Source organism: Ostrea edulis, chromosome 9 (genome assembly GCF_947568905.1).
Source record: "Ostrea edulis chromosome 9, xbOstEdul1.1, whole genome shotgun sequence".
Lineage (NCBI taxonomy): Eukaryota > Metazoa > Mollusca > Bivalvia > Ostreida > Ostreidae > Ostrea > Ostrea edulis.
Genome location: NC_079172.1, coordinates 73,540,743 through 73,566,451, shown reverse-complemented (window position 1 = coordinate 73,566,451; position 25,709 = coordinate 73,540,743). Strand labels below are relative to the sequence as shown.

At 37.2% G+C, this 25,709-nt stretch overlaps 2 protein-coding genes across 3 annotated transcripts in view; one reads left to right on the top strand and one right to left on the bottom strand.

Moving 5' to 3' along the window:
* The window catches only part of LOC125658437 (uncharacterized), a 36,506-nt gene extending 11,149 nt beyond the window's left edge, over positions 1–25,357 (bottom strand). Inside the window, exons 1-13 of one of the 2 annotated variants that reach the window (XM_048889703.2) lie at positions 25,262–25,357; positions 23,011–23,133; positions 21,157–22,099; positions 20,684–20,956; positions 20,241–20,552; positions 19,714–19,998; positions 19,058–19,348; positions 17,720–17,758; positions 17,413–17,541; positions 16,376–16,585; positions 15,899–16,174; positions 14,987–15,103; positions 11,278–12,667 (exon numbers count right to left, since the gene is read on the bottom strand). In XM_048889703.2, coding sequence (XP_048745660.2) covers positions 11,850–12,667; positions 14,987–15,103; positions 15,899–16,174; positions 16,376–16,585; positions 17,413–17,541; positions 17,720–17,758; positions 19,058–19,348; positions 19,714–19,998; positions 20,241–20,552; positions 20,684–20,956; positions 21,157–22,063 — 3,657 coding nt within the window. In that variant the 5' untranslated portion in view covers positions 22,064–22,099; positions 23,011–23,133; positions 25,262–25,357 and the 3' untranslated portion in view covers positions 11,278–11,849. Of the gene's footprint in view, positions 1–11,277; positions 12,668–14,986; positions 15,104–15,898; positions 16,175–16,375; positions 16,586–17,412; positions 17,542–17,719; positions 17,759–19,057; positions 19,349–19,713; positions 19,999–20,240; positions 20,553–20,683; positions 20,957–21,156; positions 22,100–23,010; positions 23,134–25,261 lie in introns of those variants that run through there. The other variant, XR_008798897.1, reaches the window with a different exon arrangement.
* Positions 1,179–14,567, top strand: LOC125658444 (RING finger protein 145-like). Its single transcript, XM_056150590.1, has 3 exons — positions 1,179–1,542; positions 1,651–4,018; positions 14,129–14,567. Exons 1-2 carry the CDS (start codon positions 1,404–1,406, stop codon positions 3,231–3,233), a joined length of 1,722 nt encoding a protein of 573 aa, XP_056006565.1. The 5' UTR covers positions 1,179–1,403; the 3' UTR covers positions 3,234–4,018; positions 14,129–14,567.
* Positions 25,358–25,709: the final 352 nt, after the last annotated feature.

The window sequence follows — 25,709 nt, the reverse complement described above, 5'->3', positions numbered from 1 at the left end:
TAAATTTCATTAGCATCTTTATAGAAAATGAGTTATTTTCCTTGTCATGTATTCTTTAGTTTTAATGTGACGAGCTGCTCGATGACACAACTGAAATTACGATGGAAGACTGTTTAAGGTTGAAACTAAAATAATGTGAACTATATATTGAAAGTAAATACGAAAGCTATGCACTTTGTGTGACATCATTTTTTTTTTCAGGTCACATTTCCTCTTACATGATTGAAATCATGCAAGGAAAAGTGAAATTAAAACAATATATCTTAAAGAATCATTGGGTTCACGACGGATATAACCCGTCAACAGGGAATTTCACTCCTCCTAGGCACTTGACCCTACTTCTGATGTGTACAAAGGTCCGTATTTGCCCTACTACTAATTTTTCTTATGAGAGTTATCTTTCCTTTTGCATATTTCATGTGAAACACACCACTTTTCTTAGTTTTCCCATAAAATGTAAAGTATTCTCTAGCATTATGTTTTGCTGCTCTAGTAGTTTTCAATCAATGGAAAATCAGGACATTAAAGTTTACGTCAATATCCGTAAATATATTTAAGGATGTTGAACGAATACATTTAGACATAATGCCATAATGAAATGTAATGAAATGCAGGCGGCAATTGCAAGATATAATTGTTCGTTACACGGTGTCTAACTCACCTAATTTAGAACGTTTGTGGTTCATAAAAACCATGTTGGATCATCCACTGACCACGTATATTCTAGAATCGTTCAACTTCACACCGTGTAACGAATAATGCAGGATCTTATTGATCATTTTATCCCTGTTTTCAATGGTAAATGGGAATGGAACAGAGACACGATGATATATATTCAAATTCAACCCTACATCAATTTTCTGGAGCGTGTAGTTTTTTCTTCTTTTTAGATGTGAAATATATTGCAATTTTTACAAATAACGAAAGCACATGCTCGGGTCTTTATCCAACAGTCTTTGTGTAAAACTTTGAAATGAAGTTTATAACAGCATAGATGGTATATAGAAGTCTTCATTTAACACAAGATTTAAACCTCTTAGAGTATTAAATGTATATTTATATCGCTCATTTAACATCTCATACTACAGGTTTACCCGGTAGGTGTGTATTCTATTTAAAACCTGGAAATAATCAGAAACACGTAAAATCTATACCAAATACAAACTATTAAATGTTCATTTCAAAGACTGTTTCGTTTCGATGCATTTCGTATTTTGTAATATACGAATATGCAGGTATTCCAATTTTATGCTTTCTGTAAAATAGCTTTAAAATCCTCGATCATTACAAATTGGTATTTCAAAACCGAAAGTGCAACCTATAATATCCAAATGACGTGGATTTATTGTTGAAAACTAGAATTAAGACTTTAACTAGTGCCATCGAGTTTTAAGTTTAAGACAATGTCTGTCTCGTCCGTCAACGATCGTCTTCTTACGAGACTGTCCATAGTTTTGAGACAACCAGCCTTTTTCTTAATCGAGGCATGGCTTTTGTCCAGCTCAGAGAAAGCTATCCATAAATATTTCGTGGATTCACTAGGTAGGTAAAGACATGTCAACTAACCTAAGTCAGTAATATTACGTATGTCCATTCTGTTCTCTAATTTGATGATAGTTACAGTTTGAAACGTCTTGTTTCCCTTTTCAGTGCTTGTTGTAGCCACGGCCGTCATACTTCTCCCACAGGATCATCTGTTCTCTGTGTACAAGTACTTAGCTGGTGCTGCGCTCATGTTCATGATGCACTTCTACACCCATGATTTGATCGACAAAAGTACAAATAACGAAGAGGTCGACAGCACAGAAATAATTCTCGTTTTCATTATTCTCGGACTAGCAGGGCTGTTGGTTATTTATCTGTTTCAAGAGAAGGCATGGAAAAAGTACATTTTGATGGCGTACCATGTACCAATAATCACGGCATCTTTGCAAATCCACCATACAAACACTATATATTTGTTTAATCTGGCAGAGGGACTTGTGTGTTCTTACTTTATATACCTAGTAGGGAATATGCTCATCACTGGTGTTGACAAAATGAAGAAACAGGTTTCTAGATGGATTTATTTAGTAAACATTTTTGGCTTCTTCCCTGTTATAAAGTCCATCGTTGGTTCCATATACTTTACACGACAACTTTTGTTATTTTGTTTTGTCTCATTTGCTTACAAACTCCATTACTTTACCACACAAACGTCTGATGTGACCTTGGTTGCATTATCCAAGTTGGACTGGACAACCTTTCTCTTTGTGATTGCTGGACAATGCTGCAAGACGTATCTGGGACTTGTTTCGATGTGCGTCGCCATTTCCTTTATGTCCCATTGTCTTTTTCGTCTGGTTAACCTCTATCTTTATGGATGGAAAAGTCCTGTAACCGACCCTGATTTTTCCCATGAAGTGATAGGAGTTGTGGCGTTTGTGCTATCTGTATCTGCAGGGATTACGATATCATCAAAAACTTTTAAGGATTTTGTCGTAAAAGGCTTCGTGATTAAAATTATTTCCATGTACACGGCATCAAATGTCATCAATTGCACGTATGAATTGGTCGATCCAGGGATTCTAACATTTAGTGCCTTGCCAACATCAAAACCATTCAAGCACATCCGAGGACTTACGGTGTACATTTCTTTCATGATATCAACAATCTTTATAATGTACACGATTCAACAATATGATATTATGTTTATATTCATTCCAGTAATTATCACTGGTGTTTCTACGTGTCTCCAAGTAATGGCTTCCATTGTGATTTATTTTTTGTTTGTGTATGATGGCCTTTGCTCGCATCCTATGGAATACTTGGATGACATAATCTACTATATACGCGCCACGGTGCAAGTCCTGGACTTTGTTGGATCCGTTATCTTGGCAGGCCGTGGAATATGGGTTATCAAAACAGGTGCATTTAGCTGGATTGAAATTCCATTTTTTATTCTGTTTTGCTATACAAACGTCTGGGAGAGACTGCAGAATGGCTGGAAAATATTTCTATTAAGAAAAGATGCCGTTCAAAAGTTGAATGCTCTAAAAGCCGCAACAAAGGATCAAATTCGGGATTGTGATGATGTGTGCGCTATATGTATTCGACAAATGTCGTCTGCTAAAATCACCCCCTGTGGACACCTCTTTCATGAGACATGTCTAAAGAAATGGATATACGTGAGAGATTCATGCCCTCTCTGTCTCCGCAAACTATACAACATAAGCCCCGACAGAAGTCTGTAAACTGGCAGAAATCGGATGTTCGTCATATATTATTCAGTCTTGCTGCTGATTACATTTTTATCCTAATGTCATGTTGTGAATCCAGACTGAAATTACGAGACGACACATGTCGTTTCAAATGACTTGTGGTGCATTGTAATATAGAGGACTTGGAGCGGAACAGTTACTGCAGGAAAAATAACGAAAACCTCTATTGATATTTTCCCGTTATGCTAATCAAAGATAAACCATCCGATAGTCTGATAACAGGGGCTAAGTATTTTACATCTATACGTGTATAATGTTGTCGATGTTAAGCGTAATATTTGTCGAAAATTCGTTTGTATGGGATGTCATATTTTATATTTTACCTTTAATTTAATTGTTACCTTACTGAACGAAAGTCTAAGCAATGCAACAAATCCCGCTTTCATTTGACAATTTAACTCATACATGTCAATGTTGAAATACCAGAAGAGTTATCCTCCTTTGATATCTGATCATAAACTTCATTTTTGCAATGATTTGTTTAATGCAACTATGATTTTGTGAAAGTAAAATCAAAAAGTTTATAATTTGCAATTGAATAAAAATTTGTTTACTTTGATAATTTGCCACTAATGTTATATATTAAAGGTGAAGATAACAAACAGTGATCTATCTAATATCTCCTCTAAGGATTACAATATAGAGAGTTGGGCAAACACGGACTCCTGGATATACCAGAGGTGGGATCAGGTGCCTAGGAAAAGTATACATCCCCTGTTGACTGGTTACACCCGCCGTGAGGCCGATACCCTGATCAGGTAAATGGAGTAATCTGTAGTCAAAATCAGTGCGCCAAGAACAGCTTAACAATCGGTATGGAATACGTCAGGCAGCATTTGACTCAATGATAGGTTGTATTGGTAAACTAGATCATTATAACGACCATAGAATTTGCTGACTTTAAACGAGACTGTTGAAATCCCTATAACATCATTTTTTTTGTCAGTAGGATGCCTTGATTTAAAAACTATATAAATCTTTATACTATTTGCATTGTAGTGTACAATTATGATTTTCATTTCGAAAAGTTTCATTTCTACATGTGTGAGGCAGAATTTATTCAAAAGTTTATACTTGGGAACACAAAAACCTATTGTTGTGCTCTTCAACTCAATATTCAGTTATAACGACCGTGTTTTATCTATTAACAATTATTCATTTGTTGATTCGATATACCCCTGTGAACACAAAATAAAAACACCACAGAGTCCTCCATATCTGCTTCGAACTTGGATATTTTATTTAAGATAAATATTAATGGCAAACTAACAATTCAACTTTATGACAAACAAGTTTATATCAGCTTCTCCTTCGTTAACTTCCCATATTTATTGAGCAATATCCAAGTATTATCTGCATATGGTGTTTATATCTCTCAACTGATTCGATATGCAAGAGCTTGTTCTGCGTATGATCAGTTTTTAAATCGATACAGACTTCTGACAAACAAGTTGATGTTACAGGGATGTAACAGGATGTTACATGGGTTTTAACAGTCTCGTTTCAAGGTGTGTAAAGGAGTAAACATCTCTTATCGACCTGTCACACCCACTGTGAACCCTATCTTTTGATCAGGTTAACGGAGTAATCCGTAGGCAAAATCAATGTGCCAAGAACGGACTAACAATCGGTATGAAACACGTCAGACAACATTCAACCTACTGATAGATTGTATTTGTAAATTAGGTCATCATAACGACCATAAAATTTGCGAAATGCTCACTTTAAACGAGACTGTTGAAACCTCTGTAACTTGTAACTTGATTCTTAGTATCGTGCCTTAAAAAAATTGAAGGACTTTTGTCGTCATTATGAGCTATTATGGAATAGAATTTTGGTAAATATGTGTACATATGCTTCTGGTATATGAAACTCAGAAATAAATACGCAGTTTGTGTCAAAATGTTCGCATATATAATATTTTCTAATCCTAGTTTGAAATTAAGCATATTCTGTATTATGAAATGTACTGAAAGATAATGGTCAGAGGAATGTTAAGTCATATGATATGAAAGATTTACCGTTACATAAACATTGTACATGTATAATATGAAAAATTTACCGGTACAAAAACATTGTACATGTATAATATGAAAGATTTACCGTTACATAAACATTGTACATGTATAATATGAAAGATTTACCGGTACTAAAACATTGCATAATATGGTAGATTTACCGTTACATAAACATTGTACATGTGTAATATGAAAGATTTACCGGTACAAAAACATTGTACATGTGTAATATGAAAGATTTACCGGTACTAAAACATTGCATAATATGCAAGATTTATCGGTAAATTATTACGACCAATTTTACGTGGTATAACTCTTAAAAACAAGACCTGCTGAATCAAATGCACCGATATAGAAGTCTTGCCTGGCATTATAATATAAAAACTGGTGACTAAGTCTGAGAGGGTACGATTACGTGGTAAGGCTGGTTCGGTGTTGTTAAATAACCGTGGGTGAAGCTTTCGTTTATTTGTATGCTGTTTTACGACCTATTCGACTTTTGTTCACTCAGATAAACACTTCTCCGGTTTTGACATATGGTTATTGCTTACGACCGTAGCAATAAAGGTTCTTTATCATGTCAATGTCTAGAATGACGTCGAAAGACCCGTGACTTTCACTTCTGCGAAAGACATGTGCCTTTCATTCGTGCTGCCTGGAGAAGGATCCTGGCAGTCTCTACCCGTATGAATAGTCTTGAGCTGTTACTTTTATTCATTTTTCGGATACAAATTATTTTGCAATGTTTGATTAAAATTTCCGTAGACACGCGTCCAACAGCCTTTGAAGGAGGCCAACTACCATTTTTTTTAATGGCAATAAATTCTTACAATATCGTCATAAAGTATTTTATTAGGCAAACAGAAAATTTAAACCCCCAGGAACCTACAAATATTCTTATTCGCAGCTCAAGTAGTAGACAATTTTAACTGTAATCAAACGTCAATTTAAATGGTCGAAGGTATTTAGGTCGCATGTAAGATACATCTTTGTAATAAATTAAATATATTTCGTATTTAGCAATATAGACCGGGTGCAAAAATTAGATTCGAAACCGAAAATATGATCTATTAATATATACATGTAATCCATATTTTCAGAAAATCCTTACCCGATGACGTTTTGAATACTGTTATGAAAATGTTGATAATTAGTATTTAGTACGATCTCTACACGAGGGAACGCGACAAAACAAAACAATATACAAATAAAAGTACCAAGGATTTGTATGACAAGGTCCATTTCGTTTATCTTCAGTCATTTTCTAGGGAAACTTGTACTTTTGAAACAACCAGCCATACTTTGATTGAGATACGGTTTTTTTTTTATCTCAGAGAAAACTCTGTCAGTATAGCTTCAATGTGTACATGGAACCAATAGAAGCACCAAAACAACCATTTTCATATATGTGGTCCATGGTTCTTTGTTAGTCTTTCTCTTAATTTGTCATTCTTTATTTCTATTCTACTAGTCCCGTGGGGATCCGGGTTAGAATAGGTCCTCAGTACCCCTGGCTTGTCATAAGTGGCGACTAAATGGGGCGGTCCTTCGGATGAGACCACCAAAACCAAGGTCCCGTGTCACAGCAGGTGTGGCACGATAAGACCCTTTCCTGCTCAATGGTCATGAGCGCCAAAAATAGGTCTAAATTTTGCAGCCCTTTACCGGCAGTGGTGACGTCTCCATATGAGTGAAATGACCTCTTAAGGGACGTAAAACAATATTTCATCTCTTAATTTGTCATTCTTTGTAGTATTTATAAGATAGAAAACAGCACAAATCACCCAGCCGTCGACAATAATAGAATAATCCTCGATTTGATTATTCTTAATCTCGCAGGTCATTGATCTATTTCTCTGTTTAAAGAGAACACATGGGAAACACACTTTGAAAAGGCGCACTAATAATCACGTGGTTTTTGGAAAGTTTAAAGGTATATATGCTCGGGAAAGGCGAAGATTAATCTCATAACTCGTATAAGGAATACAAACTAGAAAGTTGGGTAAATACAGACATCTGGATATACCAGAGTTGCGATCAAGTGCCTAGGAGGGGGTAGCATACACTGTCAACCGGTCACACCCGCCGTGAGCCAGACACAGTGTGCCAAGAACGAGACAGCGTTTGACCCATTATAACGACCACAGGATTGTTTAAAAAATATGTCATGTAGATTCCATCCGATAGGCTTGGTAAGTTGGGGCTGTGCTGTCCTTTCTCTGTTTTCATCTAAATATATATGCATTGCATACATGTGATATGTGTATTGGATTTCCCTTTCATATCCCTTAGAGTTATCGTTCTTTGTGAAGTCTTGCGAGTTATGTAAAGTTGTTTTGGTTATTAATAGCATTTTTATATATTGAATTATTTTCACTCGATACGTTGTATAAAATTGAAGTCACTAAAGTAACTAGAAATTATAACAATTGTAATTCATTCTACTTATGTTATGCACTAAATTTAATCTCATTGTGGTAAAGTTTAAATAAGCAACATCTATGGAACGCTGTTATTGTCTTCTTTGGTATGATAGTTTATCTATAGATGTATATTTTTTATTTCAATTATTTACCTCACTCACTCGACCACTCATTCACTTGCTCACTTGAGTCATTCATACCCCATTCATTCAACTCGCCCATGCATAATAAATGCGGAACAATCCAATGGCTGACTATTTGTGAGGTTTAGCTAGCTGTTCAGACAGCATTGAAGTTCAAATATCGTTCAGGATACCCCCAACTAAATAAACAAACTGACAAAAATTCATAACTATCGTACAAAGACAAACGCGATTAATGTAAATATGATTTACTTCACATTACAAATTATTTGAAAATTAAAAAAACAACAACCTTGAAATCAGAAATCACCTCATATCAACGAATTACAAATCCTCATGAAAAATAAACTGTTTTCTATCAACTTGAGACACCAGAAGAACACTTACAAACTCATATACATTACCAAATAACCAAGGAAAGGTACAAATGCTCAGCGAATATAGCTACGGTGCTGCGCTGACTGTACAAGGCACTCCCGCTCGCCTTAAGAGTTCGCGGGTAACGGAGAGAAAATTTGCACGTGCAGTCTCAGAGGACTCCGAGCCCGAGCAGAAACCCTAAACTCCACCCCAAAATCACTACCCCCCCCCCCTCCATTTTGAGTAGGAATGTACAAATTCCGATTACACAGCAGCACTGTAGCTACAATAGATACAAACAATCTCACAAGTAAATGAATGAATTACACCTATGATTTGCAGTATAATAAACTTTACTCTATAAAATCATTGCACTTTAGCAGTCCAAAAAGTTCACAACACAGAAAGTCACGGTTACACAGCGCATCACAGAAAATCCAAGAACAGGAAAGTCACATCACAGAGTCACATACGGCTACAAACTTCGTCACAGGACAAGTATCATCGTGGACACACGCATCAGGACAAACACCACAGAGGACATCGCAACCTCCAGGATAGCAGATTGAACACTACAAGGAAAGGTTCCCGCCTGCGAACGGCGGGAGTATTGCAGACTGTTATCCTATACCGCATTTTGGGGCCCAGCGAGTATGGAGGAGTTCATAACCCTCACATGACAAATCACAAATTTTCTTTCGTGCCCCCTTGCGATGACTGGGTTGTTCTTGGTAAACTTGAACCTGGGTCAACACTCAACGACCAATGGGAACTCACGAAACCACTTGCAGTTAACCCATTCCATTAATTACCTAGATGTTTGTCAGGGGGAATCCTCTCAGTCTGAGAGGGAACACTACTATCCCACCAGACCAAACCGGACGGAAATAAAATCCCCGCATCCGCGGGACCACTTCCACGAGACCCAGACACAATTGTACCTTTATAGGCCACTGCTACAACATGACTGGAACATCTGTAATGATCAGACTGTGCCTCTTGGCAACAGTCTCTAGCACTCCCACGGAAGAGTTCAGGCTTTCACTCTCGCATGGCATATCCACACAGACCTCACCACCAACCCCATCGCATGCATAGATTACCACCTGGAGCAACCCAGACTTACCAACACTACACTCGAATGCACCCTTATTCTCTACATCCGAGAACTGACCATCCACTGGATGTGAGGCCTCCATACTCCATCACTACCGGTGCGACCATTCACACTGGACCTCCCTATGGGCTTGCAGAGCACTTGCCCCGACCTATTTTCAGCCCCAACCCCTGATATGTCGACAGCAAGACCAAGGGTATGCCCCGTGGTACCCCGATAAGTCATATCACTATGGCAACCGACACTGTCTCCGATGTCCTGCTGCCAACCACCCTTGTGACTAACACCTACATCAGTGTCATCCGGCCAACCACACAACTTCTCACCTGTGCCTGGTAGCACCTCATTCTGTGCCAACCCCGTGTCCATGACCCTTAAATCTTTCCAGGCCCTCTGAACACCCATAATTGTCGACCCCCAGACCTCCACTGCCTACCCCCGACGCACAATCCCTCTGCTCTCCCTGGCACCCTAACCACAGGACATATACACTGACAACTGCATTGCAAGGGTTTACGGAGCACTTGCCCCGACCTCCTTTGAGCCCCAGTCCCTGGAGACGAACAAACATACACACATTGATTGATCAGCTCGGGACCATCTCTGCAGCTTTCTGAATTATCATGTCTAATCAGCAGAGATTGTGACCTTGACCTACTGAGATGTTCACCACTTCTCTGACTAGTAAGGGACCATACACCCCCTCTGCCCGTATTCTACTGCCCAAACAGACCCCCTTGGATAGAGCTATCCCACCACTGGCTTGTGTAAACCAACTATTGCTTGGGATACTCACCACACTGGGTTCGCCCGTCCTCACACCTTCACTTGCATGAAGAGGCCATGTATCTGCATTCCCACTTTGGGACCCCTGGATATTGTTGTCCTCACTGGGGCCAAGCCCCTGGGAGTATCTACCCCCCTGTAAGGTACCCGTTAACCCAAAAGAAGCTGTGCTACCTGGTCTAACCGAGAATCGACCCTGGTCCCGAATGCCTTAAGCCTTGCCATGGCTCTTCCACTGCCCTATGCAGTACATAGATTCCGTTCATCTCCCGCTGTGCCGCTGCTATTCCCGTTTCCGAGATCTCCAGTAGTGAGTTCGGCACCCCCTGGGACAAGGACATGTTCACTTCCCCTACCAAGGTAGCATTCAAACACCTCCAGCGTACTGTATAATGGCAGCCTAAAACAAGTGCGAAACCCAAACAGTTCATTTACCCGGTCAATTTGCCCCTTAGCCCCCGCCAAGCCACCCGGCCCAGTCTTTTGCCCCCACCCCCAGGACGTTCATGCCACTCCTCAACCACGAGCTCCCCCTACCACGACCAAATGACCACTGTTTTTTCAGCAATGTCGTCCTCAATTGACCACCAAATATTTAAACCCACAGCTGATACAAAATCAATACAAGACTGCACCTACTGGTCCACCGTAGCCAAGGTAATCGCAACACAACATTACAAAATGAAAACAATGAATTAACGGAAAGAATAACAATATCAAATTTACTTAAAATTTAGATTATCCCCCATGCTCTTGGTCCTAAAAGACAGCCGAAAATCCTACATTTTAAAATATATCCCACCTGTGACCACGCGGCCCCTGTCCTCTATGATTCGCGGCGCAGGTGGGAAAAATATCCTCCCTATAACGCCAATAAAATGATAAAGTGTTTTCTATAAATAAGAGACACCAAAAAGAACACATATAAACTCATATGTATTACCAAATAACCAAGACAACTTACAAATGAGAGAATATAGCTACCGTGCTGCGTTGTACAAGCCACGTCTGCTCGCCTTCAGAGTCGTGGGTAAGAGAGAGAGAGAGAGAGAGAGAGAGAGAGAGAGAGAGAGAGAGAGAGAGAATTTGCACGTGCAGTCTCAGAGGACTCCAAGACCGACCGGAAATCTTAAAATCTACCAACCCCCTCAAACAAAAACCACTAGAATACTTAATAAATCAATATTTTGATAGTATTTTGCAAGAAAACATGTATTGTGCATTATATACATGGAATAAAATACTTCGTGTGATGCCGTGAAAACACACCGGGACATTCAGTGGACACGTCGTCTTTCAGGGCTGGCAGAGAAATCGCATCTTCAAACGCACCGAGTATCGATTACAACACCGTTATGTTATGTATATTGATGAATCGAGTAACATATCAAATACCAGTATTTGGGGATTATCTTCGCGTATATAGCACTAAATGTTATTGACAAAAGCTTTTCAAAAACTGTTTACAATCATACACATATAATTTGATAATAAAAACAACTCAATTTTCTGAATATATGATACGTTATCAAAAACAAAAAGGGCCGTGAGGCGCTTCGCGTTCAGTCTTTCCTAATTGTCATAAAAATTTTCGCGTACAATCTGCAACGCAGAATTATTGAAACGATGGAGAACCCTGATAGCTTATAAAATCGGAAGCTGGCTTCACACAAATCAAAATCCATCAATACTTGGCCTCTAACGGATGTAATTTTGATATGTGTTGTGTCAAGTTTTCAAATTTACTCGACCTCGGTATCAACAAGATACTTATAAACATTTATCACGTTACTGCTCTGCATTCCCAAATAGAGGTTGTGTTGGTCATCCACACACAGAGCAGTGGGAGAATGTAATCCATGTTGTTTTCGTGTCAGCAGTAGTGACAGAAAATGACCGTCCTGATCGAGGAGGTGGACGCTGTCGTCATAATAATCGCAGACGAGTACGTGTCCGAGGATGTCAGTGCAGATACCACGGGGATCAAAGTCCGACTGATACTGACGACCTGTATTGTCAGACTGACGACCTGTGTAGTCAAACCTATGATGCCTTGATTTATCTACCACTACTACTATATTCTTCAACATGTCAGAAGTCCAGACATCTCCATTCTTGTTTTCCGTGATATAACATGGTAGTCCATATAGTTTCCGTCCCTTTTCGTCCTCCTTAATGACTTGGAGTTTCTGTCCTTTTTTGTCGTACCTCGTCACTTTCCCAGAACTCCCCACCAATATCTCACCGTTGATACGTGAAGAGTAGACACAACGTGGTCTCCAGTCTGTTGTGAGCAGTGTGGTGTCGGTCCCGTCTGATGTTAACTTATGGACTTTATCGTCGTCTATAAACAGCAGATCCCCGTCCTCTGTGACAGTGTGACTTCCTGTTTCACTATGCTTAATTCTCACAACGCATCCGGCAGAGTCCACCTGTAGAAGACTCCCGTCATTATCACTCACCCACAATATGTCGGACGTCACAACCGAGATATGATAAACTTCCTTCAAACGAGGGATGGTGATACGGAGTGAACGATTGTTTTGGGAAAATGACACAACTACAAAAATAAAATTCTCATCAAACAATATCAAGGCACGACCAATTATGAAGTCCAATAACAATGTTGAGTACAACAGCAACTTAATGAAGGGTTTCTGGACAGCTGAACTATTGAGGAATACATTAAGTTATTTTGTTATTTGACATCTGTGACCAAGACAATATTCAGTCGTTCGAGTTGTAGGGCGATGATTCTCAGAGTTCATCAGAAAAGTGACATACTGAACTGTTTGTATTGTATAATTTCTAGAAAAGGAAAGCGGGAAATAAGCGAGGTTAAAATTGATGTTATGGGGGGAGCTTGTGTATGCACAAATGTCTTCATATCCTCCTTTTCTTTGATATAGTGTATGCCATAGAAAACGTTCTCCAACAATTCAATAATAAATGCAAAAGCTAAAATGTAAGATGTTTAGAACTCATTTCAAATTATGAACAATAAATAACTAGATCGTTTTAACGATCTAGTTTGCCAATATAACCTATCATTGGGTCAAATGCAGTCTGACGTGTTGCATAGGAATTTTAGTATGAAGTGGTAGATTAGGTTTTTGTGATTAATAGAATCCTTCATTAGTACGAGTGTGGGATAGGGAAATTCCACCGAGGGGACAAGATTCGCAGTCTAGGACGAGGCTTTGCCGAGTCCTAGACAGCGAATCTTGTTCCAGAGGTGGAATTTCCCTATACCACACGAGTAAATAATGAAGGATTATTTTTCTCACATTTTACCTACAGTTTAGTGATTAAATTTAGGAGCTTTGAGAAAAATCTAAATTATCAAAATCCTCATTTGAACTTCGATGCAAAAACTAATTGGATAGGCAGAAAGAGCATACCCGAAAATGGTTTACACTGTAAGTGTAAACTAAAAAACCCAAGGTTGTCCAACAGAAAGCTATATACATTAAAATTTAAAGATAACAATGCAAAATATTTTTGCTTCACCGTGTAACATAAATCTTCAACGTGTAACGTAAATCATAGAAAATATATGACGTCACAATCAAATGACGTCGCAGCAGTGTGAGACAGAAAAATCTCACATGGCTGTCTCACATGGGTAAAGTCTATCTCACACTGGTGATAATGTGAGAAAACTGAATCTCAAGTCAGGGTAAGTGAAACTACATTACATAATTTAATATAAGAAATAGTTCTTTAATATTGTACGTATTTAACTTGCTCTATTTCATATAATATAGAAACACTGCTCTGTGGCCGTTAGTGTGTTCGAATTGTATACTGTATCTTTGCAACGTGCACATGCCTTGAGTTTTAGTGTCAAACGTAGCAATGCGTTTTCTTAATGTTGTTACATTACTTTTGTTTCCTTATGAAACGGTGTAAAACATTTAAACTTTAGTGTAAGTATTGTTTGTCCGTTCATGTATTTATGTATTTTACGGCAGCCCAATTGGGTATTTTGCATTATCACGTTTCAAGAAATTTTTTGAAGGTTTCCCTGTGTGGCTGCATTGATTTGTAGCGAAGTTCTGGTGGTGGCAACCAGGTGGGAGATGGCGTAATATCTAACGCTAAGCCGAGGCCGGATGATGACCTAAACTCATGGTACATGTATATATATGTATGGAGCAGAGTGGTGGACACGTGGGACAGATACGAAATAGGGTGGTGACAAGTGGTACATTCCTAAAACCGAGTGGTGGATACCTCGTACATATATGAAACCAAGGGGTGAACATGTGGAGCCTTGTGGTGGACACGTGATGCATATATGGAGCAGGGTGGTGGACACATGATGCATTTATAAAACCGAATCGTGGATACATGGTGCTCTCCAGTGAACACAGACAAATCTAGTTTCACTTATGGAATTGTTTTCTTAAGTATATATTTGTGATTTTATGGCTTTATATAAAATTGTATATATATAACTAGCAGGTCTTGTTTTCACTGGTCAAGCTAGAGGGTGTCGTGACAAACGGAACGGTTCTTATCGAAACGAAATTGTTCAAATGGTGAAGTAGTACGCTCCAGGGTCTGTACCTGGTTGGTATTGATAACGCAAACCTGACAATCAACTAGATCTTATCGAAAGTTAATAATATTTCAATGAATATCGGGATCAAATCTCTGCACATCCAACGGAATTTAAATCAAGAGACCCGCAATGATCACCTGATTCCGCCTTGTTTGAAATGTTGGAACGCAAAGAAGATAGGTCCATAAAATCGTGGGCTATATCTTTCATAAATTGAAAATTCTTCATCATTTGTGCCATGACTAACTGTGGAATGAACATGCATACGGAAAGAATTATTAGAATGAGCATTGTAAGTGATTACTGTCTTACCTGTTGGAAATGCTTTGGATTTCCTTTCCCTGTCTATGAACGTGTTTCTCTCAAACCCTGGCGTGTTTTCAAGTTCATCTCCTTCCAACGGTGTCGGTTTTTCTGTCACAGCAATGTCTGAAGATCAAAAGGGTTATTCGTTAATTCAATTAACATAACGAATGGGTCAAATATAAGATATTTTAGTACTTAAAAAAGCATAGAAATATAGATGTAAACAATACAATGTCTTTCTTTATTGTTTCATTTGGTGATGAAGGTATCAATCTTTGCAGAAAAATTACATAACCCGCGTAATCGGGTAATGAATTTTTTCTGCAATGCTAGCTACCTTCATCACCCGAGGAAACAAAAAGAAAACATTTTATTGTTTACATGAAAACATAGAGTAGGGTAAACACAAGGAAGTGACTAGAAAGAATGTCTCCTGTTTATCGGTAACACACACTTTGATGTTATGTATTATAACGACTATTTCCCCTGCGAAAAGCTGACTTTAAACGAAACTGTCAAAACCTCTATAACATCAAAATATCTGTCAGTAGCCTTTGTCGGTTTAAAATATGATCACACACAGAACGTGGTCTCACGTATAAAATCAGTTGAGAAATAAAAACATAATTTGCAGGTGATGATGGAATATTGCTATATAATTGACAATTAGGAAGTTGAAGTAAATCCAGTTTGTCATAAAGTCCAGTTTTTAGTTTGCCATTAACGCCTATCTTATATTAGCACGTGACATTATTTCCGGTGTATCCAAGCGTTTGAATTTGCCCTATTCTATATTGTGTAATCTTTATAGGATTTATGAGATTGATCACTGTTATCTTAACTTTGTATCTGTGTGAGCACAATTTTACAAATCATCCAAACAAATGATAAAGTTTTGTATTCTGTGTGAATACTCACTTCTTAGATTTTTATCTAAAATAAAGTAGTCAACTTTCAAATCGCGAAGTTGTTCCATATGATGTTGATTCATAGCCAAGAATTTGCTGATGAGTGTTTCCTTTATGGCTAGAACTAATATAAAGCTGTTAGCGGGGCGAATGCCCTCCTTAACAACATCATCTCTTTTGCAGCCCAAAATAGCGGCGACTGTTTCTCTTATCTTCCGGATATCCTCTTCTGAGTATGCTTCAAAATCTCCTGCCACGTGAAACTGGACGTGTTTGTAGCCATTTTCTGCAGCGACATGTGTATTCATTATAGATTTATTTTCATTTATTCCTAAATGCAATATCAAATTAAAACTTTGGACATAGTAAAGAATATGTAGAAATGATTGTTTCAAAGATTAATTAATGCCTTTCTTATGCATATAAAAGCTAATACAAAAATGATGTTTTTACAAAGCATGCAATGCATTATTCATACAAACGATACCTGGAGGTTTTTCGAAGAAGCACAGTGCTCCCTGTTCTCTAGCATATTCAATGCATTTGTCATATAATATTTTACAATCGGTCTGTTTGAGCAAATACTGCATAAAAATCACGTCTGTCTTTGTGAAGAGTTTTTTCTCCTGAAGAAGCATGAACAGGTCCCTGACAGATCTAGTCTCCTTTATTGATTCCTCATCAACCTCACTTAATCCTGATAGTGAAAACGTATATTCAAATAGAATGGTGACAGCAATTAAACTCAATCCACCTAAAATTCTAACGATTTTGAAAGTACAAAAAAACAAGTAGAAATTACAAAACTCATCTGAATGCGGTCACGACACACATGATATCAAATGTGCATGTAAGTGACGTTAATAGAACATATTTGTCAGAAAAAAATTCTTGAAGTGATGAATGAAGATACAGATCAATATCATATATCCTATGAAGAATATCAAATGAAGTGAAGGTCAAACATACCAGAGGTAGGATCAAGTGCATAGAAGGACAAATTATCCCCTGTTGACCGGTCACACCTTGATCAGGTAAACGGAAGTTTAGGATGCTGTTATTGCAACCGAGAAGTTGGGATGCAGCATAAAAGACAATACGTTTAAGATACGTAGTGACTGGTCCTTTATCAGGTGTCCTGTATTAAAACCAAAAGTCACTGGCCTTTCGGACATGAACAGTCCCATTTCGCTGTAGGCGTTGACACAATAAAGAACTATCTGTGTAACATGTATCAGAGCAACATAAAAGTCAAAGTCATGATATTTCACTACCAATCACTACCAAATACACGTTGCAGTTTTTCATTTCTTGAATGCTTATGATTGAATATTTAAATACATACTTTGATCTGTTCAGAAGGGATGTGCAATCCAAGAGATAAATAACCTGGGTGCTGATATAACATATGCATGTAACTGAATAAGCTAACCCTAATATAATCATTGGATTATGAATAAAACTATATGTATATGGGATTAAATGCAATGAATGCAATTATTATATGTCTTGGCATCCGCTTACCGAGAAGAACGTGTTTAATTGCACCAAGTTTGTCTTCTGGAAATAACTTTACAAGCTCGTTACTGAGGCTGGCAAAGAGAACGTTGGACCCTCTTTTGCTGTAGAAGTTTTTCAACGAATCTGAAATCTCTAAAATATTTTAAACATTAATATCATGTCTGAAGAACTATACTTTACCTAATGATTCTAAAGTTCATTAAATGCTAGTAAATCTTGGAAGTGGAAGGACTACATTGTAATTTTACTCTAACATGACGTAGTTATATAACTATTCGTTATTATTTCATTGAGATATATGATTTCTCACCTTTATTTATAGTTGACTCAGTATTCTTCTTGATTTCATCTGAGAAAAGAAGAAAACAATTTCATGAACAGTATCTACATCAAGGATAAACTGAAAGTGTTAATTTACAAAACAAATTAGGCAATAATTACTTCTTCAAATTGTTGGGGATCATATGCATCAAATTTGTGCATTGATGATACAAACCATTATCATGAAAAAGTGGAGATAGCGAACAGTGATTAGGTGGGATTAGGTGCTTAGGAGGAGTAAATATCCTTGTTGACCGTGATTTTCAGACAGGCTGTATTCATAAATTTATAAAATGTTATGATAACCATAGAATTGACGAAATGCTGACTTTAAACGAGACAGCTGACACATTGAAACATGATCGTATTTGTCATACATGTAATTGCTTGGTTAACTGTGAAGAAAAACGCTTTGGGATTACTTATATCCATTACCCTTCCATTTCCGGAGACGGGCGGATAGAGAAAGTAGAAGCACACAAAGTAGAAAGATATTTTGGCTCTAGAGAGAGAGAGAGAGAGAGAGAGAGAGAGAGAGAGAGAGAGAGAGAGAGCATGGAAAAAGCGAAGATGCAAACAGTGATCAATCTCATCCTATACTTAGATATTTTATTGGAAGTAGACATTAACGGCAAACTGACAACTCAACTATATGACAAACGGGATGATTTTAGCTTCTCCATCGTCAACTTTTCATATTTATGTAACAATATTCAATTATCACCTGCATAAGGTGTTTCTATATCTCAACTGATTCGATGTGCAGGAGCTTGTTCTGCGTATAGTAAGTTTTTATATCGAGGTAAGCTACTGACAAACAAGTTGATGGTAGAGGGGTTTCAACAGTCTCGATTGAAGTCAGCATTTCGCAAATTCTATGGTCGTTATAGCGATCTAGTTCGTCAATACAACCTATCATTGGGTCAAATGCTGTATGACGTGTTTCATACCGATTGTTAAGCTGTTCTTGGCACACTGATTTTGATTGCGAATACCTCCGTTTACATGATCAGGATATAGGGCTCACGGCGGGTGTGACCGGTCGACAGGGGATGCTTACTCCTCCTAGGCACCTGATCCCACCTCTGGTGTGTCCAGGGGTCCGTGTTTGCCCAACTATCTATTCTATATTGCTTGTAGGAGTTATGAGATTGATCACCTTTCATAAAGCAAAGGAAATGAAGGGTATTGCAAACATCGATTTCTGGACACTCCAAAGGTGCATTGAAGGAGAAAGCATCCCCTGTTTACCGATCGCACCCGCTGTGACTAAAATTCATGCATGAGTTATGAGATTGATCACTGTTCGTTATCTTCACTCAATTACCTTCTATATTCCTTGTACTACATCCAATGAAATTCAGAACTTCAAGCTGAAATGAGTTACGTTGTTCCGCCTTGTATTTGTGGACTACCAGCTTTGGACGAGGCAAGGCTACTGTTGACCCTCTGTATACCAGGCCATGCGTATGTATTGCTTGGAAGTCGCTACTAGGATCTTGTTTGACTTTCCATTCCGCTTTAAGAGCAACAGGGATGGATTTTATCGCAGCGTTGTATGTGATTGTTCCGTGCTTTTCATCAACGGCTGGAGCGGCTAATTTGATTGTAGGTAAATCTATTGAAATAGCGGAATTTTGATGTTAGCTGACCTGCTTTTATATTCTGATAAGGCAGAAGTTATTCAAAGTTTTCTACATGTACATGAAAGGAAAAAGGTTCTTGGTGTGGTTTTCAACTTGAAATTTAGATGTATCGACGATAATGCAATTACCAATAGTCAGTCGAACAAAAAGTAAATAAACGACATGCGATTGAGTGATGTAAGTGTATGAATCAAGAAATTGCTTATCCGTTTGTTGAAAAATATTTTCGTGCGCCAGAGACTGATCCAATGATTTTGTATCCGTATAGAAATAAAAAATAACTCGATCACAAACGTTCAGATAACATTATATGAATTACATGATGATTTTAAATTACCGAGAAGAATGGTCTCACTGCACATCTTCCCCAAGGAGTTAGATACGCAACACTGATAACCTCCCTTATCGGTTGAGTTCACTGACTTGATAGTTAGTGAGGGATCAACAATACTTCCTCCTGAGTATTTTCCTCCGCTTCCTGGAATGTCAATCTTTATGTCGTCCTTTGTCCAAAAGACATCAGAAACTTCTGGGGAATCGATTGGCACTGCCATTTCACATACAAATCTAACACTTTTCTCCAAAATATTTGTTTCGTGGTGAACAGATACCGACGGAAGATCTATCGAAAATGTATGGTTTATTCCCAACATGCATAATTCTATCAAGCGAGATCAAATTATTTTTTGTAATATGTAACTTCTAAACGGGAATGAACACTTAAGTTTTACTTAATTGTGATTCGTAATATAGAACGTGAAGGAATTTCATTTCATTTATGTTTGCTCATCAAATTACCATTAGTAAAATTATGTGAAATGAAGGATGTCTATCATTCTTTTCCCAACAGAAATATGTTCTTACCTCCTATAAGTTTCAGGAAAGCCGTATTACTTGTACTTTGGCCTATCCCGTTCGACACAACCAGTCGGTAATATATATCATCTTCATGCGTTGCTTTTGGTATGACAAGTCGCGGATCTTCTGGATCATTTTTACTCCCGAAATATTTGGAGTCATTAATGTCTAGATTTTCGAAATCATCTTTGTTAATTCCTGCATTTTTCTGCCATATTGCTGATACTGGTGTTGGACAAGACTGAATGGTAGCTTTAATAGTGATGGGATTTCCAACAGGGACTTGAAGATCATCAGCAATGGATACCGAAGGAACATCTATTTTTGTAAAAGTATGAAAGTACAAGGTAGCATTTAAAGAACGATATTGATGATATTCCATCACTTATGCAATGAACAATGTAAAAATTCTACAAATCAAATTCCATTCGCATGAAATAATATCTTACTCAGATGTATGGACTTCATGATGAATCCCACTTCATTGGAAACTTTACAACTGTACTGACCAATATCAATCGACGTTGGAGAATATATCATTAAGTATGTATCCATTAATTGTCCCCCACAGTACTTATCTGCATTTTTCTGTAACGGTTCTCCATTTTTGGTCCATACAACGCTGTCTACAGCCGGGGATTGATCGTTGACATTAACACTGTAACGAATGGTTAACCGGTTTTCCTGAGAGAAAGCATCTCCTATCTCCAGAATTGGTATATCTGGAATAATAATTAATCCGCTGAACTTTAGTACTTTTTGATATATTCTAATGCCTCAAAGTCTTCAGATTATTATTAATCTAACTAAAACAGTTCAATCAAATTATTACCTTCTATCATTTTAAATTTTAAATTCTTTCAATTAATTTTCCATTATACAGAAACAGTTCGATGCATCATTATGCAAATCAAATCATTACCTCCTGTCACCGTAAGGTAGATTGGATTACTGGGAATTTGGATGTGTGTTCCTCTCACTTCACGTAAAACAGTTGCTCGATACTCTCCTTGGTCACTCTTTGAAACTCTTGGTATGACTAACCGCCTACTGGAGCTACCGCTGTACCTCCGTGTGCTGGTGTCCAGTTGTTCTGTCATGGCTCCTATACATTTTTGCCAAGTGACAGGCCAGTTATTAGACAAATCATCATCTCCAACCGTTACCTCAAAAATTGCACTTTCTCCGCAATTTTTTTGTTCACCGCATTGTAATGTTAATTTTGGTGTATCTGTAGGCCTATTACGTTCAATCAACAGACGAAGTTCATTTTTTTCATAGTCCTGCAAGCCAAAGTCGGTTCGTTTGATACATGCAAGTTGTTCCACGAAGTCTTTTGTTATTCCATTTAATGCAAAAAATGCCTGTATCCTCTTGAAAACATGTTCCAGTTCACGCCATCTGGAATCAAATACATCAATAGATACACTAGAAGATTCAATATGTCCAACCAATTCATTTCTAAAGATTCTGAGGCGTTCGATATCATCCCCAACATTGATGTGCATCTGTTGAGGTTGTTGTCCCCATCCTTGAGAAGGTTGTAATATTGGACACAGATTCCGAATCAGCTTGTACAGTAAGGTAACATCAAAACTTTTATAGTTTGGGAGAAGAGGACCTGGTATGTAACAAAGTTTTAATTGTTCCGGACTGAATCTGTTATTTCCGATCAGCCCATGTCTATTCGAGTGGATTTTCCTGTAAAGTTGTTCTGGTGGTATCTGACTGTATAAAATATCGCCCAACACTACTCGAACCTCGTCCACGCAGGCAAAAGTTAGTCGAACAAAGCTTTGCTGTTCAGGTACCAGCTGTTTCGATGCCATCAATTAAGGACTTCATTGAATAGCATATATTCGTAGCTAAAATAAAGTTACGAAAGCATACACATGATTAGCTCATATACAATAAAAGATAAGGTTACCTCCATATTACATCTAAACGAAATAGAAGGTTTTTGATGACTTAATATTTGTAAACGAAAAATACAAACATTCATATATCAATTTGAAATATGTCAGTAAATTTGAAACAGTTTATGAGAAAGGGATTTTTTTGAAATTGTTGGTTTTTTTTTTTTGGTTTTTTTTTTTTTTTTTTACATATGAACCTGAAAAAACTCTATATTAGTAGAAAAATACAAATTAAACGCAGGTTTAAGAGAGATGTGTAAGTGTATTTTTATCAACAGCTAGTGAACTTTAGAATCAAAGATTCAGTGAGATGCAGTTCCATAGGGCTGATAAGGACACATTGAACCGTGTTTCTCCATACTATGATGTAACTCAGATAGTAACACTGGTTCAAACACTGCCTGCTAAGGAATTTCAACAAACTTGGCAGCTTGAAGAACATCTTCCATGCATGGGGACGTGCTCAAAGAAAATAAACTATTTGTTGTTATCATGCATAGACAAAACTGGCATATTTGCATTTAGTAAGCTTGAATAGTTGTTTTGAGTTGCTACCCAGCATTCTTAGATTTTGTTAGCATAGTATTGCGTTTTACAATGTAGCAAAAGTTTAATAACTTGCATACTCTCCTCGTTTCTCTCTCAAATCAACATAAAAACGTATAACTTTTCAACACTTTACACGACCAGTCTCCTCGATGAATTAAAGACTAAACTTTTTAACATCATAGACAGTTGCTTCTTCAACAAAAATATAAAGCAAATATTCATATACCGTGATCATTCAAATTATTTCGTACACTTAAAAATTACTTTGTTAAATACCACTCGGATTCAGTGCACCAATACTCTGGACTAACCCTTGATATAAAAATTTGGTGGAATTCCTCATTTCCAATATCTTCGTAGTCTTTGTTGATCAGATCTTCCAGCAGTCTGTTGGAATTCCCATGGACATGAATTGTGCTCCTTTGTTAGGTGACCTGTTTTTATATTTTTATTTCCAGTGAACGCGGCATAAGACACCAAAGAGTCTTCGAAATCTGCCTCTTACTTAAATATTTCATTGAACATAGATGCTAACGGCAAATTAACAACCAATCTAATTAAAATCAGATCCTAAAATACGCTCATAATCGCTACAATAGGATCTGACATAATCCCAAAAAAGGTCACGTCCGCATAACCTGTGGCTTGGAATATTCATGAGAAATATAAGCCAGTCAGATTGCGCCATACATGCAATGATAGCTAATTTAGGCGGTTTCCGGCAATTCGTAAACAAGTTGCCTTAATCTCTCTCCCACGAATTTTATTCCACATTACAAAATTGTATATTCTCACATGAAGAATTTTAAAGGCCGAACTTCACCTACTTGAACATCCGGTGGTAGTACAATTAAGCAAATATGGTGTCGGTGGTGCTTATTGCAGCAGCCAAGTTAAAAATAAATTCCAGCATGCTGATAATATATGAACTATAGAACGTGTGTTACTCGGCTAAAAGAATGAATCTTTCGTGAAATAACATTAATAAAAGAAATACAAACAACATTCTCCTTATTTTGGCCCATGAGCAAAATTTTATAAAGTAATATACCATTCTCTTATCACCCATGTTATCATATGAGAGGTTTGCATTTCACTAACATAATACATTTGGGATGTTAGTGAAATGCAAACATAGGTCATAAAACATTAGTTCTTGCATAATTATGGAGTTAGTTTTAACCCTCAGGTTGACTCATCCCATTTGGCGGTAAAACCATGAAAACATGTGTACCGTCACATTGTGTGGACAAAGAGGTGCAAACATATATCAAGATGGTTTACTTAATTAACACGAGGAATATAACGCCAGTCGACATAAACGGTGTGTTGTTTTGCAGCGATGTGTTTTATTTCAAACCAAACAATTGCAGCCATTTTATTTGACTTGTGAACACCGACGATCTTAGAAGCGACGCGCCGATTGGCTAACATAAATTTCACATGAACATGACCTATAGTCGGCTTATGTCAGATCTTCTTACCCAGAGTATACAGTGTGGATCTAAGAACTCCGATTTTAATTAGATTGAAAAACAACTCCACTTTATGACAAACGGAATAATTTCGGCTTGTCCTTTGTCAACTTGACATATTTATGAAGCAATATTCCATTATTACCTTATTTCAGCAGAAAATTAAAACAACGCCAAAAACAACAAAGGAAGGTAACCCAAGTAACAATGTTTATGTAGAACAATAGCACATTTTCAAATTTAAGATTAAACAATCAACGCTCCTGGCGATATAAAACGGTAGAAATGTTTTGGGTAGAAATACTCAAACATGTTCAGAAATCCCTGTTCTAAGTGAAGATAAAAATATGAATTTCGGCCTTTAAAGCTATGGAGAGTGAAACACCGAATCTATGAAATAGTAAGAGAAACAAGAACACTTTAAGAAAGACAGACAAAACCATGAAAGTCTTATACGAATAGCTTGGTCATACGTGTATTTGCATAAAAAACATAAAGAATCATGAGATATCGACAACATAATTGAACATGTTTTTGGCCAGATTCATACTGTATCTGAGAAAGCCGGATGGCGGCGAAGCTTTGGCTTCTTCAAATAGCCTATTCAAAACAATGTTTTGTGTTTTACCTTAATATCAGGTAGACCCAATTGTGTGTTGACATAAGATAAAAAGGAATCAGAAATGATTCAAATGAGTATATTTGGTGTTTTGTAAGAATTATGCCCATGACTACATTTACGTCTTTGAGTATTTGAATAAAACAACAAACATCACATTCACGTTTGCTCCATGTGGACTAGAAACATTGTAGTCGCTGCACTCATATTGAAACAGAGTGCCGAGTGTTTCAATTCTAAATTCTAAGTTGACTGTCAGTAAGATATTATGTTATACAAATCCCAATGTGGACATCATATTAGACAACTCCACAAAACTAGCACATATATTTTACATAAACATCGATGAATAACAAATACACCATCGAAGAAAATATCTGCAGAAACATCTATATATTAAAGACAATTACCATCTTTGAGAGACTCTCCAAAACTACAGAGCTAAAAAAATAAATGATTAGAACTTACCTTAATTCATTCTGTGATCAATAAGTCAATGTCATCCACGTATGAAATATTTTCACAAGTAGATAACAGTACATGTAAGATACACATTAGCGAATGATCTCTGTAAATATCAATCACTCTAATCCTGTATGAAACAATCATGTTTTGACTGGTCGCATTTGGAATTTAAATTGTGTTGGCAGACGTGCAATTTTTAATTAAATCTTTTAATTTGGAAAACAAAACTAACCAAACAAGAATATCATTTCAAGAGTATCACAATGTCGAAATAATTTTGGCGTTTGTTATCTAGTTGTGTATTTAGATATTTATAAGATATAAGTTATCTAAATTGATGTGGACATACCCCAGAAAGATGAATATATAATTTGGCTTCAAAAAATTAAATGGGCACACAGAGGGTAATTCTTTCAATGAACTGACTGAGGGGATTGTTCCTCATTTAAAA